Here is an 18,774-nt window from a genome sequence, read left to right on the forward strand (position 1 = left end):
ATCTGGTAGCTCTCATCCTGTTTTGTATATCAACAGAGCACAGTGTGGAGACGGTCTGAGTTGTACAACATGATAATCCCATTTGAAACAGGAGCTGTGGTCTGGAAATAAGATATCAGTGTGGTACTCTGTGCTTTTCTAAGCTGCTGTTAACTTAGGTGTCTCAGTAATAACAAAAGGCTGTATATTTGTTGCATTCTTAACAACTTAAATTTTGCAACTTAAACTAAGCTTATATTTGCAACTTAAACTAAGCTTATATTTTGGCATTATCTTGTTAACAATTCACAGGAAAACATTTTTTAACATTTAGCGGGCAGAGGAAATACCAGAACAGCTCAAAAGTTAGAGTCTGTTTCTTATATTGGCCTTGCATGTTTATGTTCTACATCTTTCGGTAGCCACAGACATGCAAGGATGCATTACGAGGGACAGTGCTGAAATTTTGCAGTTTTACATTTGTCAAATAAACAAATGTTCCCTGGTTTGTAGAGGTTTCAAAAGGCAAGGGAAAAGTATTTCTGAGTGCTTTTGTAATGTTAGTGTTTCATTTGAAATATTTTTTTAAAGTGCCAAAATTAAATAGCAGTCTCCCATTTCAGACCCTTGTCATTATATAAATTATATAATCATAGCATTTGTTGTTTTTTTACATGAGTTTATTTTTATGAGTTATCTCTGATTTTGACATTTGTAGGCACAGGAATATATATTTAAATACATAGTTCAGTCTCGAAGATTATTCTCTATTGCCACCGGTGGACAAAACGAGGAAGAATTTCGCTGCTGTATTCAAGAACTACTTATGTCAGTACGCTTCTTCCTGTCCCAGGAGAGCAAAGGAGCTAATGCTTTATCCCAACTGCAAGTAAGTTTGTGAGTGTGCCTTGATAATGCAATATAAATGCAATGCACATGCAATATAAAAAAATTGATGTTCCTTACCTATATTTTCAGGAAAGAAAACGTGCTTTTGTTAGAGCAAAATGACATTTTCAGCTCATGCTCATACCTTTGTCCTGTACTGTGAAATTTTCATATCACCAGCTTTTGAATATGCTTGGCAAAGAAAATCCTGAATCTAATAAATAAAGTAAACCCGATATTAATTTTAATTTACGAACAGTTCATGTTATGTTTTCGGCAATGCCAGTGGTTCAAGTGACTCAGAATTGCTGGGTACAAATAAAGGGATTTTTCCGGTTCAGGCACTTTATAGCTTCTTTTAACCACATTGGACCTGAAGAATTTGAACCCAACCAAAGGCTCTCTGAGTTTTCGTTCTCTGCAGAAGACTTTAAATTTTGCTAAATTGTATCTTTTAGTACTCAGCTGGTATATATTTATTTCAGCTGACTACTAAAATTGACTAGTGCTACAAGGAAGAGGCAAAATACACAGGAGACAGATCTCTACATTAAGTGTGGTAGATTTAGCAATGTAGATGTACTTCCTAGTCTTCTTCCCCTGCTTCTGTAACCATGGGCACTTAAGATCTGTTGAGAATTACTCATTTCTTAAGCTCTGTAGAAAATTATTCTTCCAAGAAGACAGCAAATCAGAGAGAAAGGAGTGGAGAGATGGTTCTTCCATCTCTTATCACACAAGCAGCTGGAGTGAAATGTTTACAACAAAATTATATGAACAAATGTGTTTGGAATTCTTCCTGGGTATCTTTAACCTTGTATGTCATCTGAGCTGACACCAGAGTGAAGAAGGAAGAGGTAGGAGTAGCTTTTCTCAATTACAGGATTTGGAGAGGAAGAAGGGAACGTTAGCTCTAGCTTCCTTTCTCTGGCATTGTCCTCTTTTCTTTTTCAGTGTTTCCACATTGATTATATTCACCAATAAATTTCTAACCCTATTTTAGGATTGTCGAAGTGAACCAAGACTGCCACTGCTGTCTCACTCCAAAATAAAAATTGTCATTACTGGAAAAATGAAAGATATAGAGGCTGTTATATTCCTTATCTTGAAGCCAAACAACTCCTCCTCAAATCTTTTTGTTCTGGTATCATCAGTAGGCTTCTGGTATCATTTGAAAAAAAATCCTCTCATGCACAGATCACGAGGAACCTGTAAATAATAAATATTTTTGTATTAAGTTGAGCTTTTTACTTTCGCTTTGTCATGAAAGAAATGAACAGTCATTTGATAATGCTTAAGGGAAATAGTCACAAGTGTAAGCCCATTAATGAATGTGAGGATATTTCCTCTGAAAAATCTGACCAATTTTAAAGCTACCGACTGCCCTTGAAATGTAAAAATTGACATTTTTCTACAGTTACTTACTTGTCTATAGTTATTTAAATTCTATAAATATCAAACCTGTACTGCAATATCTGACATACCAATTTTTTCCTTTTCCTCTAGGCTGTGTTTCTCAGCTCATTCCCATCTGTGTACTCTGAACTTTTGAAGCTCTTTGATGTCAGAGAAGTGGCAAATTTGGTTCACGATGCTCTGGGCAGCTTGCCGACAGTCATGCATGGGGATGAATCCCTTCAAGCTGTTAAACTTCAAAGTATTGGGAAAACTGTAGAGAGTCACCTCTACACCAACCCAGGTAAGGTTGCCCTGGGCTGCCTGCAGTACAAGTCAGCAAGTATTGAGGGGAATCATGCCCCTCATAATAGTGCTTCCCAAGTAACAGTTCTTTAATCTCTGTTCTGTACAAGCTGCTTGATAACAAGAATACAGATAGTTAAATTTAGGGGTTACATTTTTAGAGACAAGTACTCGTAAAGTACAGTTGTGTTTTGATCTTATGCTGGCTATATGTCCTTGAAAGGAATTTTCATTATACGTTAAAAATAATTATAAAGGAAAAAGCTCTACTAATTTGATTTTTTTCCCCTCCTTTGGGGGGCAGTTCAGCAAACAGATTCTCACTTACCCATTAAGTTTTATTTGTGTAAATCTTGCTAGTTCAGCACTTTTGATCCTCTGTTTTCTTAATGTAGCATAAAAAACCTATACAGATGCAAGTGATACTTGGGTGTTTATTGTATATAACAATACGTGCTACATGGAAGAAAAAAATGCTGTGTGGTGGTGTCATCAATGTTCTATTTTTTTCAGTCCCAAGTAAAACACATAGAAATGATAAAATATTAATTTTGAGAGGATTTAATTTTGTAATAAAAAGTGTTTATTTGCTTACTGAAAGTGCTCTTGAGAGTTGTGGGCTGATGGAGTTCAATAGAAACATTAACTTTTACTTAGATCATTTAAAACATTTAACATCTAAGGACATTTTAAAAAATGCCTTTAATGATTGTAGTTTAAAAGTTTGAGTTCAAAGAAGTGGGATCCTAGCTACTTTGCTTCTTTCTGGTTGCAAAAGCAAGTTATTCTTTCCATTGTGAGTCTCCACAGCAGTCTCCTCCACAACAGTGAGGTCTCCTTACAGCTGATTGATCAGGCCTTCAATACGTTAGATCACTGACATATTCATGAAGCAATCTTAAGGACACTCTAACTTATATTTTGCATTTTCCAAATGCCCTTGTGGTAGGTAGCATTCATTTCCATTTTCTTCCCATTATCTTGAGGTCAGCCTCATCAGAGGATCTAAGTGAATGAATGTAATTAAAGAAAGTTAGTTATTGGCACATAAGAGACTCTTGGTGACTTTCTTAGAACTGTAAATCTAGATTCAGATGTATGAGAAATTTTTTTGGTAGCCTACTTTTGTAAAAGTGCTTTTCATTGAAATGCAGTTTCACTACTAAGAAGTCATCAGAATTGGTTTCAGCTATAGAAGCAATGAAAGTTGCATGTTAAAATTTACATGGAGTGCAGGTTATACACAAATTGAATATAAATTCCTTAAATCACAGGGCAACTGATGTGAAAGACATTGGGCAGTAATGTAAGCTCCCAGTGTCCATGACGGAAATCTTAGGCAAATACTTGTACAGTGTAATTTCAGTCATCCTTGAGTTGAAGGGTCTTGTGGAGATCAGGGTCTTGGTCTCTTTCCTGGTAATGTTTTCTCTCTTTAAATATATAAAAATATAAATAGACCTTCCTTAGTCAATCCCTAGAGGGAAGTATTTTGAAAATCCTATTGAGAAAATAAATACTGCACTAAGCCATGTTAAAGTGTAAAGTAAACCATACGTCCTAACATGAAGTTGAGGCTTGCTGCTGTGAAAATAATTGATTTCTGCCTCACAGATGAAGATAATGAACACTTCAAACTGCAGTACTAGCTGACACATTGGGACTAGATATGGAATGCAGAAAATAACTATTTGTTCAAACTCCTAAAAATGAGGAGGGCACTTCTTCGATAACATTTTCTATTTTGTGGAGCTTGCTGAGAAGCAAGTGAGAATGCGTGAGCATGGGAATGGTATGCATTTTGTGCTGCTAAGGCTTGAACAACTAACACATTAGCTCCCACTGCTGCGGAAATCAACTGACACCGCATTTGTGCTTTTGCTGAAATCTGGAGATATATTGGGTATATTATTGAAAACATATGTCAGACATGCCAAGGTTGATTTAAGATGCCCAAGCACAGACGTTAAGTGCAATTTCAGTGCACCTGGTCTCTGCCTACTTCTCTTTAGAGAATGCAGGTGTTCCATTGGTTATATATTGTATTTACTGAAAATGTGTGGATAGGAGTCTGAAGTGTCTCTGTTATTGAGGCTCTGGCTTGAGCCTCTAAAATACAATGGAAACTATTTTTAGCAATTTTACAGTTTAGACTACAGCTCTTCTAGTAACAACTACAGGGATGTTAAAAGATGTCAACAGCAGTTATGTGCCAGGCTCCTATGAAAAATTAGCAGGTAGCACTGTACTTCTTTGTACATTTTTCCATATATACTACTGTGTAGTAAGCTACATTTGGTGTCTAAAAAGTAACAGGTGTTGGTTTTCCTGCTGATAAAAACCAGCGGTTTAATTTTTGTCTCTTGGTCAGTCTTCCAGTTTGCTGGTATTTTGGGTGTATCCCTTTGGATGCGTCCCTGTTGTCACTTGCGGAGTGGCCAAATTGGTGACCTACATATATGCCTGTACCCAGAAAATTTTCTACCTTTGTCATTTCTGATATGTCAGTAGTTTAGTATTCTTGTTCGTTGTCTTTTATACATTAGGTATCATTATAGCTTGCTTTAGGGAAGAGTTAAGGCCAATAAGAGAGAAATGCATCTTGAACCATATCCTTCTTGACGTGGTTAAATAGCAAATAGCAGACCAATAATTTTGTTTGTTTCTAAAGGTACTGATTGGAGCTTGTGAATTTAATAGCTAAGAAAACATGAAATGTGTAAGTGGGACATCTAGGTCTCTTCCTCCAAAGAGAAAGAATTTTATTGGAATCACTGTGGATCAGTTCCCAGAAGAGAGATTACATTTGTAGGGTAAACAACTAGAAAAGGAAAACATCATAATGATTAAGTCTGTATCATAGACCAGTTATAGTGTGGATTGCAGCTCTTTATCTCATGGTAGGTGTTCTTACATATCAGAAATATGTCTTCTCAGAATATGAGGATTTGGACCTCTATTCAAGAGTAGCTGGGTAAGACTTTCTCTATTAGTGAGGCAAACTGTTCAAGATAAATAAAGGAGGAATTCAATTCTCTGACCATTTACACTATAATTATCATATATACCAAAAATTAGAAACCTAGGAAAAATGCTGAGTTGTTGTTTTAAGGACATCTTCATGTGTTTATTTAATTCTGTTCATATGAAAATTTCTGTTTAATATAGAATGTATTTCATACCTGCTTTTTTATTATTTTCCTTATTTGTCACTGAAATCTACTATCAATAGATTAGAAATGTGACAAATCTCTATTTTTTTTCTTTCCGAGACTGACTGCTTCCCTTAGTCTGTCCCGTTGAATGAGTTTATATGAGAATTGCATCCTGTGTATCACAGGAGAGTGTACATGTTGGAAACTATGTTTCTGTAGCCATTCAGAGGTGAATATCTAGATGCAATCAGTAAGAATAATTTAATATCTTTGAAATAGCTCACAGAGTGGATGCTGTTACGTGTTACACTTACTATTGAAATGGAAAAAAAAATGCTAGCAAGATCAGGGAAAGATACTATTAACTGATAAGGAGGTTCAGGTTGGGAGCTCAGTATTATATTATCCCTCTGATTCCACAGTTTTTTCAAAAGGCTCACAACTTCTTTTTAATAACAGTTGTAACATATTTTAGTGCTCATTGCAAGCTACCATTAACACACACTTCAGAAAACTGACTCAAATTTTTCAAAATATAAAGACTTTATACGTTGATCCGTAGATTTTTCTTTTTTTCTAGTACTCCAGGATCTTTTTCAGATTAATTATTATTTCTTAATTTGTCTTCCATAGCAATTTATTATTCCTTGGAGTAGTCTGTGTATGTGTGCTTATACACCCCAGCCTCCTGGGGAAGGGGTGTGTGTATGCATAAAAAGAATCAGCTTTCATTAGCAAAGACCAGAAATTATTTTGTAAAAGCCATGCAAGTAATTCTTTGCATCTGTGGCACTGAGGAGTTTCTCAGCCATACCCATGGTTTTTCTGCAACACTACAGGCAATTTTGAAAGCAGTTCTTCATAAAGGTTTGAAAAATGACTGAGAGCAGTGACATGTCAGTGCAGTTGCAGAAGAGGCATATATGTTTGGTTTGGAATTGAAGCGATGACTTCGTTTGGCTTAAGCATTTTCTTCTCCTATGTCCCCCAAGTACAGTGGTTCTTCCAAGCAGGCAAGCATAAATTGAATAGGTGCAAATAAAACTATCAAAAATAAGAGCAAGTTCCTCACTTTCCACTGTTCAAGAGCTTCTCACTGTTTATTTAAAGATGTCCAATTAGACTAGTTCTTGTTCCAAGTAGGCTGAAGTTTTGACCATCTGTTCAGATGTACTCATTGAAATCAATATCATCTTTCTAAGCTTTAAAATACACTGGAGTGCAGAAAATTTTGTATGCCTGTGCAGGTGCTTTACCATTAACTGAAAAGCAAGGGGGAAAGTTGTGCTGTGGGTTAAATGTTTAATGTTAACCTAGCTTTCACAGGAAAGGCACAAGGATTGCCCAGAGTGGTCTCTCTTTCCAGTCATGCCAAGCACGAACTTGAAAAGCTCAATGTCATATTTTTTTTCTCTCTTTCTGTATAATATTTGCAAAGGACAAGTATTAACATTTTAAACAGTCAGCTAATTTGGCTTTCTGAACAGAAGAGAAATTAGGACAGTGACTGATGGCTAGGAGTTCTGATTATTGCACCATTCCCTGCACTCATTAATTTTATTATACACGGTGGCTGACATTGCAGCTGGCAATTTTTAAGGAAAAAAATAACCTGAGACAAGTGGTGTATGCAACATTCTCAAAACTTACCTGCATAGTCCTTGGCAGAGCCTGATCAGAGGTGAAGATGTTAGCTGTCCTCTTCTGTGTTATCACTACATCTCTCGTCTAAGAGGTCTCTCCTCTAAAGAGGTCAAGACAGCGAGGTGTATAAGTTATGGGCTTACAGGGAGTATGTCCAAAGCTGTGTTATATGTGGTTGTCAGTTCAGTAAGAGGTACTGTTATCTCCAGTATATAGTTGCAAGTCGTAACATGTTTTTTGCTAATCCACTTGATAAACCACATTTTCTGATCATTTTATGGAGCTTTTGGAAAAATGGGACAGTCCAAACTGTTGAAAAATGGGACAGTCCAAACTGTTGACTGAGGATGCTCAGCTATACCTGAGACACTTCAGGCTATACAATATGGAAGTTGATTATTTACAAGTCAGGAGTTGCCACACATAGTTTCTTTGGTCTTCTAAATGGAGTTCATAATGCCAGGCTTGTATGGAAGCATTCTGTGCAGTGCACAGAGGAGGGGACACCTCAGAAAATGAGGCACCAAATCCTGCAGGTGCTCATCAGGATGCTGCCTGGAATTAATCAGGATGAAACACCTTGGTACAGGCTGCTACAATTTTCTCCTTGCCTTTTGGGCTAAGGGATTGGAGTTGTAGCAGCAGGAGGACCTGAGGACCTGCTGTCCTCACAGGATCCATAGCCTGCATGGTAAGGCTCACAGCAGCGGTGTGTGAAGGAGGTACCATAACTGCTCTGTGACAGTTGTGTAGCTGAGTGGTGATTCAAGTATTGGCCTGGGAATGGCAGACCAGGCCTAGTGCTTTGTCAGCCTGGAGTCAGCTTCACATCACTTATCTCCCAGGAGAGTACCCTGACCGCAGACCCAAGGGCTGGTTTACAGAGTGATCCCTTCATCTCTGCTCTTGAAGATGGATTGCCACGTGGTTAAGAATTGAATACGTTTGGCAAAGCAGGGAAAAAGGAGTTGGCTATGTAGCCTAAATGTTAGGTCATTTTTATAGGAATGGAGAGTCCTGTTTTTTGCCTCAGCTGCAGGCATTAGTTCTGTCCATTTCACCCATCAGTAAGCAATGAACAGCGTTGGCAGTGGGGTTCAGAAGGTGGTACTTTCATAACGAGAGCTCTGCTGATTAGCCCATCTTCCTGCCCACTCTCATTTTCACCCAATAGGTCTTGCAGTGGTTGGGTCGGTGGCAGCTGTGCATGTTTCATGTCTCAGACTACCTGGGGCAACACCTTACTATGCTTCTGTCTTTTAGGCAGACTAAAAGAAAATGCCTTCTTGGCTTGGTTGAGATGCATCTGCTGTACTACAGGCAGATAAGGACTCTTAATCTGACCAAATCTGATGAAAACCTACGAGATACCTGCAGAAACTAGCAGCCATTGGATACAGGCTGATTGTTCTCTGATTTGGGGTTTTAGTACCACTGGTTCCAGATTCATTTATGGCCTTTCACCTATTGTGAAATGTATTTGTTTATATTTTTTTCTTCAGGAAGAAAACATTTATTCAGAAACATCTGAACAAATGCTAAGCGTGAAATACCCATTCAAAAACAGCAGACAAGCTTTTTTTTGAAAACAAGAATATATTTAAATAGTTTGTACAAATCAACTTGTCCCTATGATTTTACTTGTGTTATATGCATAATTAGACAGTGAAAACAAGGGAATAATAGAGAAAAACAAGATAAGTGCTATATTTCAGCAAATGAAGGAAACATTCAATAAATAAAATTCCAGAATAAACCTAATTTTTCTCCTTCCTGGAAAATGATAGAGGTGTAATATTTGAAGGGAGAAAATGTATTTATACAAAGACGAAACCTGGAGTTTTTCCTGGTTGGAAAATTATTCTAAAGGAGAAATTTTTCTGCTAGATAAATTTAATTTTTAGGAAATAATTACATTACAAAAGGAACTGAGTAGATGTGTATATATTTAGATAATGTAATATAATCATCTTTAAAGTTTTAATAGAGGAAATAATTCAAGTATACTTCTATGAAAGCATCTTTTCTCAATTAAGGAAAAGATCTAGAAACAAACAAACAAAAAAATGAGAACAGATAACACCCATTCCATTTATCAAGTTGTAAATAGGTGTTGAATAACACCTTTATAACAAGTTTAAGAGTTAGGACTTTCCCCATTTAACATTGTCTTCACTTATAAGAAAAAGAAGCAAGAAGAAGTAGCATGTTAATGAAGTTCTTGCATCATTTTGAGAGAATTCAGGACTAAAAATAGCACCAAAAAGCTGTGTTTAGAAAAGGAAATGGTTAGAGGAAAGGCAGATTATTCAATGTAGACACCAGTAGTCTAAATTGCTCATACTCAGTAGGAGTGAGGAATCTGGAAAAGCACAAATCCTGAAAGAAGTCTGAAAGTACTGCTGGTCCATAAATTAGGACTCATTTGCAGAATAACAAAACTTCAAGATAAAGTCTGTTGTGACCTTAACATGCAAAGGGATCCTGTCACATAGCAGGAAAGGCTAGAGCATAATTCCACATAGTTTTGAATTTGAGTATTACTGTGCTATGTTTCTTTCTGCATGGTAATTCCATAAATATATAATTTCCATTACATTGCACACAGTGGTGTTTGTCTCTGTCCATGGTACAACATACAGCCTTTCCACACGTTGTTCATTCTTCAAATAGTTGCTTTTGTTTGTTATGATATTATGATGTAAAGGCTTCCACCTATCAAAACTGTTGGTTTAAGCAAGTAAACTTTTGCTTATCAGAACTAGAGCTCTGAACAGAAGACTTATTTGTATATCTGTATTAAAACTAAATGATTCTGCTAGAAGCTCCTACTCATAAAAGTTTTTGTTTATTTCAGATTCTCGATATATTCTTCTTCCAGTAGTTTTACATCATCTCCACATGCATCTACAAGAACAGAAGGATCTTATAATGTGTGCACGTATCCTTAGCAACATATTTTGTCTCATCAAGAAGAACAGCTCAGTAAGTAAACAGCATGTCACATCCACGAGGTACTGAACTTCTTTATATGGCACCCAGTAATGACAGAAGCTGGACCTTGACCAAGAGCATTTTAAAGAATTCTCTGTGTCAAACGTAAATTTGATTTCTCAGGCACCTTTTCTTTCCATGAAAGAATACTTCAATTGTGGCATGTTATTTTTTGCCAAGCTTTTTCTCTTTTTGAGTGTTGTGTTGGACAGAAAGAAACCTCCACTTCTTTGTAGAGGCATGGGCTATTTATCATGAGCTGTTTAGTCATAGGGGACACAAAGATGATATAGGGAAGGGATTAGTATGAGTATTGCAGGAATTGTACTTAGGGATTAGTTGGTAAATTTTGTGGCCTGTATCTAATGTTTGTGTTTGCAAATTCATTTGAGAAAAATGAGTATGAGAGCTAGATGAGGTAGGTCTGTTGCAGGCATGAAGATGATGGTGAAGTTCTGACAGGCAAAGGGATGTAAGACAACAAGAAATAAACATAGCTTGTATTCAGTGCAGTACATACAAACCAAGGCCGGCACACCTTACACTGTAATGTATTGGCGAGAACTGTTGTATGTTTCTTCATTTCATACTACTGTTAGAAATTAAAGTTTCATGGTCACTGATTTGGTGCAGATGTGACCTGCAGCTTTGGCACTGCAGTGTTCTTATTGCAGCTGCTCCTGGATTAGTGTTAGTACCCCTTCACAAGAGAAAGGGGTGGATGATTAGCATAGCTGTAGTTTTGGACTAGGACAAAGCCTGGTCTTAACTTCAGGAGATCTTTCATTTGGATTCACCAAGTTGCTCTGATCATGAACTCTAGAGAAGTGCGTAACATAAATTGATGTCTACATAAAACTCTCTCCAGTGGGCAGGATACACAAATGTTATTTTCAGTAGTCTTTGAGTGACAGAGTATTAAAAACTTTCTGAATGCCACTTGATTTTTGTGGATCAGTTCACAATATTATTCCTTCTGTGGTGATCCAGATAATTCAGAGGTTGATGAAACAAGTGAATTTAAGAGACATCTCTTTGAAAAGTGATTTTTTTTTTTTCTTTTTCTGTTGGCCATTCTAACAGTAGTTTGTACATGAGTTTTGTACATCTTGAGACAGCAGTTCCTCAGTACACTGAATATTGTCTGACTTCATAAGTAGCAAAGTTAACAGTTGATTGACACTAGATAAAGTGACAGAGAACACGGCCATGACACTAGACTCATCTTGAGTCCAAACAAGAGTTTTGAGTTTTGTTACAAATCATATGCTTAGGGTGTGTAGGAAGGGAAAAAAAATCTCACTCCTACACCTCAATGCCGACAAAGTTGAATGATTCTGTTTGTCAGCTGAATTTTAGCTTGGTTGTGTGCATTTGATTATGGAGTGTTTCTTTCTGCAAAGAAATGTCATCTTAAATTGTGGATAAAATGGCTCAGATTAAGATGGTGTTGTCTGCTGCCATGGAGACAGAAAACATTGCTGAAACAAGGAAAACATATTTTCATCTCATTTAAAAGGGAAAAATACAACTTGACTTCATCAAGTCTTTTCTTGTGTCTAATTAAGGTATTCATGGTCTCTCTTGGTGGTGAACACTGGTTTCTTTGTATTGTTGTTGTGTGTGTACAAGTTGTAGGCTTACATAAATGACTAATTTGTTTGTGCTACTCAGTTGATGGAAAGCAATGTATCTGGTCCTTACTGCTGAAGCAGGTCTTGAAGGTTGAGCACCATCTGTTTGTTTCTAGTGATAGTTTCAAAGTGTGAAAACAGAATTCTACTTTTTGGACTTTAAGCCTCTCTTGGCAATTTCCCCAGGAAATATATGGGCATTATGTATAATTATCCAGACTGAAAAACCCGTCTATATTATTCTAAACATTAATTGAAAATAGTTGTGCTGATTTGATGAATGCTTATTTATTCAAAGTCCCTGTAACTGTCCTCTGCAATTCAATACAACGTAATTAATTAAGAACTGTAAGGTAACATCAGTAGAATTAAATAATATCTCAACTTGATAATAGTCTTTGTTTTTCAAGTAAAACATTTGTAACAAAGCTTATATTGCAAAGCTTCTGTTTGCTTCTAAAGTCGCATCAAAAGAAATATGCCTGTGGTCATCTTTCTGTTTTTATAACTTAAATGTTTTATTGATTATTTAAGGAAAAATCTGTCCTGGAAGAAATTGATGTGATTGTAAACAGCTTACTAGATATTCTGTTAAGGACAATACTAGAGATCACCAGCCGACCGCAGCCATCAGGCTCTGCTATGCGCCTCCAGTTTCAAGATGTGACTGTAAGTTTCTTATAATGAAATACCTCACAACTGTCACTATTAGATTAATGAGAATTCTGCCTTTGTATTGTTATTCAATGGTAAGATTTTGTGTATTAAACAGAGAATGAGCGGAACAGAGAGAACTTATTGCACTTTATTCATTTTCAAATTATAATATTTTTTCATTATATTATTTATATTTTGTGACCTTAAATTAAAAAAAAAAAAAGTAACTCTTGAGGTTATTTCAGGTGAGTAACTTTTTCACTGTTTATTTTGTTGAGATTTTCAGTAGCTTTCTGAATCTCTCGCTAAGTTTGAATTGCTGAGAGTGGATACTCCTGAAAGAGTATCAGCTAATAACAATTTACTTCCTAAGACACATACATTTTTACATGATGAAACAGCTCTAAAAATGCCTTCAGAATCTGTGATGGTAGCCTGTATCAATCCAAATTTATTAATCACAAGTCATTCTATTGTTCTCTGGACTGAGCATTTGAATTTCATTTCTGTCACTTGAGGTAGGGCATAGAGGATAGATTTAGAAGATTAACGAATGATATTTTGGTCAATGTGATACAACAACTCATGCAAATTAGAGTGTTGAAATTGAGCCATTGATGAAATAAAATGAAGAATTACTTTGCTTTGTTTCCAGCAAGGTTCCCAGTTTGCATTTGAAGGACAAATCTCTTCTAATATGGCAGGGGATATGACCCCAGTATGAAGTAAGGGGGTAACTTTTTGTGAAGAGAACATACTATGCATTGTGATTTACCATCTCATTATACACTTAATTAATTGCCTTATTTTTACATTGTAACATTTTTATTAATGAATAGATGGCTGCTTTCCAAACCAGAATTTCCTCTGAGATGAAACATTTGAAAAAGCATTTAATACCTGTGAAAGAAATGCATTGTTGCCTTTTTTGTTTGTTTATTTATACCCACAAAGAGCAAACATTATTTGAAGCATTTTTGAAGCTGACCAAGTTCTGTAATAGGATAACACCAAGCTTTAATCACTGTGGTTCAGTAGGACTATACATCTAAGAGTTTGGGTTTTTTATCTGTAAATTATAAAATTACAAATTACTCTGTGTGGCATATCAGACCATTACAAGAAAGCTCAGCTGAAGCAGGGGTTGTAGTATTAGACTCCTAGTGCAGCAAAGCTCTGAGCTTATTGGTTTCTTCTGATATATCCACTTGCTTTCAGATTAAGTTTTAGTAAAGCACCATGACAGCCTAATTCTTTCACGCTATCAAAAATTAGACTGAAAATACTTTCAAGTTGCAAAATTTTCTTTTTATGCATAAGAAAAGCCATGTCATTGTCACCACAGGCATCTGAAAGAATACTTAACGTGGAAGTGACTCACAGCACAGCATAAGGCAATTATATACATTTATGTAGAAACATCATGCAGCATGGGCTTATGGCAATGCATAGAGCCAAATTCTTGGAACTATTTGTAGAGCAAGTATGATGAAGTACCCGATGCAAGTACAGCCGTAGAGTCTGTTCCAGTGTGTTACCAGTATTTCAAGCTGCACCCATCATAAAATATCCTTTGTGAGATGTATCATGGCAGCATACTGGATAAAATTCTATCATACCTTCTATCATACCTTTTTTACCAGATATAATCTTTTGGACATAGTCCCAAACTCGTTGCAGTGTGATCTTATAGGTCCACAGGTCACTGTTTTTCTGCAGTTCATAAAGAAAATAAAAAACATGGCTGGGGGGGGGGGGGGGGAGGGGGCAGGAAGGGGCAGTGTTGCACTAATTAACATTGAATTCAGTAGAATAGTGAAAGTGAAAATTATACTTTAATTGCTTTAGGATATCAAGGATTTGGATCTGTAGGTTTTCTTAACAAAAATGTAGTAGTGGAGAGCAAACCAATTAGAGCAAATATTTATTTATTTGAAATCTTGGAAGTTTAGTCCTTGAGAGTTTAAATGAATTGCAATTTAATTGTCAGCTTCATGTAGTTTAATACATGAGACACAGAAAACTACTTCAGGATTCTACCTAAATGAATTTGGGTTTACGGCTTGGCTTGATTTAGGGCAGTAGGGTCTGGTCCTCATGTTCTTTATCAAGGCAATTTTGTTTGTAGAGTTTGCTTCTGTGCATGACCGACATATCCCCTCACTAGTTAGTCTGTGGCTAGCACTGGTTGAAATCTTAACAAAATATATTTTCATATTGAGTTCAACAAATGCAGCTGAATATTCATTGTTGTTCTAAAAACTAGCTGCCTGTATAGCTACCTAAATTTAAATCAAAAGCTCAAATTTAGAAGTAAGTTAACAATTAGCTAAAGCTGGTACCATTTTAAAGCTAATCTGTCTGTCAGCTGTAATAGTACAGCTTTCTATAATAGACTGTGATTTTTAGTATACTCCTATATGTCAAAGTAAGTGTGGAATCATAGAAGGTAACTAGAAAAGGTGACTAGAAAGGACTGCTTCAAATGCTAAAGCAGGAAGGGAAGTGTTCAAAAGATTCATACACAACTTTTGTCACTCAAGCTGACAATCAGGTAAACTTAGACCTTTACTTACTTTTCGTATTTTGGCTAATTAGACAAATCTGAGTGGTCTCAGATTTTATAACTGGAATAAAAGTCTCCAAAATTCGCTTATTTAGATAAGCCTACATTATGTTAAATAGCATGATAAAATCATATTGAGACTCGATAGAATGAAACTGCAACTCTTAAAAAATAATGATAAAAGACCCAAGTCTTTTTGCTCTCTGAAAAGAACCTGTTATGATTGGAAATATATTTTTTTTCAGCTACCTTATGAGTATATACAAGATAACAGCTGTAAACTTGCTGATTAGGCCCAGACCATGAAGGTTAACATACTTTATAAACTTAGGATGTTGTTTTGAGAAAGCTGCGCCCATTGTAAGCAGCAGTGGTTTTGCAGGAAGGTCATTAATTTGGGATCATTACTTCAGTGTAGAGTATTATTATGGGCAAGGCATACTTGTTAGTTTACCACTACGTTGCCTGCACCTGGCATACCACCAAGTATATAAGGTATAATCACAAGGGTATTAGCCCTTCCAATGTAAAATCCAAAACAACCATTTCTGTGAAGACATGTTCCTTTATTTTATCTTGCTTTCTGTTTTTAAGGAAAGAAGGAGGAAAATACTCCCAAAATTTCACTTGAAAAACTAGTGAAAGACAGCATTTTAAAGGAGTGTTTCCATACCCGTCTGTTTTCCAAGTCTTGTTCCCATTTCTGGTAGTTAAGGGCCAGAGTTTATTTCCCGTTTTTGAACAAGTTTGCAAGATACTAGAATTTTTCTTCTACAGCACTGGGATGCAATCCAGACCCTATGATTAAGTTCCATTTATATATGTATGTGTGTATATATATATATATATATATATGTATGTTTAATGAGAACTTCCACTGTAGGTCCAAGAAAACTTTTTATCAAAACATTTTCAAATTTTGTCCAGTTGTATAAATGACTTTTCTTTTTTGAGAAATATGGTATTTCAATTAGAAATGTTATGAAAAATTCCCAGCTATTTCTTCCCTTAAGGAAAACATTACTGTTTTTCCCAGAATTGTTGCAAAATACTTATTTTTTGTTTCAAAACTGAGTTGACAAAGAGGTTGTAATTTTAGCAATCTAAATAATCTGTTTAAAAACAAATACAAAGGAAATAAATGACAAAACAAACTTTTACTGCATTAGCTCTTCTGGATCTAGATTATGCTGTGCAAGCAAACTGTTTTGAGTAAAAATTAATTCTTTAAATGGGAAGGAAATTTATAGCTAAATTAATGTATTTTCATTAAGTATGGAATAATGTTTTCTAATTGTCATTAATTTCCCTTGCATTTGTTAATTACTTTAAATGCTTATCATATGACAAGTTATAGTGTCTTCTGTATTTGAGCTTAATCTCTCATATGTTTATTCATGGCTTTATCTGAACAGGGGGAGTTTGTCTCTTGTTTGCTGTCACTCTTGCGACAAATGACTGATAGACATTATCAACAGCTCCTTGATAGCTTCAGTACAAAGGAAGACCTGAGGGTAAGTAACAGAACTGTAATTTTACTTGTTCAGGTCTCTTTTCTCTTCCTCCCTCTTTCAGATATTCCTGTGCTTTGATGAAATACAACAGTGTTTAAATGCAATATGTTTTTTGGATTAGCTAGCTTTTACAGAGATTTTCATGTGCACTCGGGGCAACTCTTGTGATGGGACTAGGATTCTGTGGCTTCTACAGTGACAATTGATAGAGTAGAGATGGGAGGATTATATAATTGCTTTTAAGCAGTATATAATAGCCTAAAGATGATGCCAGTCTAAGGTTACACAGGTCTGCTTGATTCTTCCTGTCAGCTGTTTGTCTTCTTTTATGTATTTACTTGTTTATTAAGCTATATATGGCAATGGCAAACACACAGCTTGAGAAATGTGTATTCAAATAACCATCTGTTTTTCCAAGGTCCCTTGGCAGGAGGACCTGTCAGACTTGTAATGTTTGTCTGCCCTGTTTCTTCATAGAAGAGAATAGCTGCAGAACTTTTTCAGGGCAGCTTTTACCAATTTTATTTATGGACTTACCAGCCTCATGGAGTTGCAGCATTTTTAATTCCTTTTTGGAGGAGAGGGATGGATTAACAACAACACAAAACAGTAGTTAAGGTTTTCTGCACAAGGACATAACACCAACGCTTCAACTCTGCTAGACACTGAGAAACAAGTATAGATCTGCATGTGATCCACATGAGAAATCTTGAGTGATCACTTACGCCCATTATTCAGCCAATGATGCTAGATAGGAGAGTCATGACATCCTGGTGTAATAGTATATTTTTAGATGTTACTTTTAAATTACGATTTTATAAACTTAATTATTGCCCTGAAATGGAGAGCGTAGTCATGGTGCAATTCCAAATTTTCTTAAATTCCTGATAGCTGTTTAGAGATGTTCTGAAGAAAGCATACCATTCACGAGTGCCTTTTCTTTGTAGTGGGGTGATGATATTAAGTTTGAAAGGTAGGAAGGAAATAGTACTGAGAGGTTATCTCTATCATGAGTCAAGAGTACTACCTAGGAGTTATATAGATGGGAGGATTTTTAGACTAGTACTAGACCATCTGTTTTCACCTGGAATAGTTAGTATTCTTAGACAATTTTTAATATATGTTGTTGGCATTTTTTTCTGAAAGTATTTTCCCTTTTGTTTGAATTCTGATCAGATATGTGTTCTTAGGTTTAGATTTTTAGATTTGCTGGAGGTTTCACACTTGATTTCTGTGTTTGATGTATCTGTGAGTACAGTGTTGAGTTTATTCATACTTTTGTTCTTCTAGAACATGAACATCTCTAGAGTTATTGCTTGAATGGTGTTTGATTTGAGACACATTTATATTCCCCGCACACGCATACCCTACTATTACACAAAGACATATGGAAAGCAGCTGTAGCTCATGCCATCAGCTATCAAAATAGAGGTCGTAAGAACTCAAGTCCAGAGTTTATTTTTCTCATTCTGATCTCACCAAATCAGCATCAACTCCACCAGTGATTAAGTGGCAGTAGGTTCGATGATAATTAATGCAGCACTGCTTCTCTTCTGAATCTTAAATATTATAAGAAATTGTTTTTTCCTCTCACTTAGAAATATCAAATATCACTGCAATGTGTGACTGACAGGAAGAGGGAAAGATGAGAGCTAATGTGTTAGTCTGACACTGCTATTAATCATGAGGTGACTGCGTGTGTCTTGAACCATCTTCACCCAGAGGGTGGTGAGGTCCTGGCACAGGCTGCCCTGAGAAGCTGTGGATGCCCCATCCCTGGAGGTGTTCAAGGCCAGGCTGGGCAACCCAGTGTGGTGGGAGGTGTCCCTGCCCATGGCAGGGGGTTGGAACTGGGTGGTCTTTAAGGTTTCTTGCAGCCCAAACAGTTCTATGATTCTGTGCTTCTGTGATCTTGCCGCTTATCTCTGTGCTATGCTTTGTTTGCCGAGCATGGAACTTCGTTCATATTTTATACTGCATTAAGAAATGTTCCTTAGGAACTGACGTCAGTATGAGTAAATCGGGATTCAGAAGGTGTAAAT

General features: G+C 36.2%; 1 protein-coding gene across 4 annotated transcripts in view; it reads left to right on the forward strand.

Moving 5' to 3' along the window:
• Positions 1–18,774, forward strand: part of DOCK4 (dedicator of cytokinesis 4) — a 246,519-nt gene that overhangs the window by 165,746 nt on the left and 61,999 nt on the right. For all 4 annotated transcript variants that reach the window (XM_032182910.1, XM_032182929.1, XM_032182919.1 and 1 more), the window contains exons 22-26: positions 698–868; positions 2,374–2,566; positions 10,225–10,352; positions 12,530–12,664; positions 16,634–16,732. In XM_032182910.1, coding sequence (XP_032038801.1) covers positions 698–868; positions 2,374–2,566; positions 10,225–10,352; positions 12,530–12,664; positions 16,634–16,732 — 726 coding nt within the window. The remainder of the gene's footprint in view (positions 1–697; positions 869–2,373; positions 2,567–10,224; positions 10,353–12,529; positions 12,665–16,633; positions 16,733–18,774) is intronic.

The sequence above is a fragment of the Aythya fuligula genome, chromosome 1 (assembly GCF_009819795.1).
Source record: "Aythya fuligula isolate bAytFul2 chromosome 1, bAytFul2.pri, whole genome shotgun sequence".
Classification (NCBI taxonomy): Eukaryota; Metazoa; Chordata; class Aves; order Anseriformes; family Anatidae; genus Aythya; species Aythya fuligula.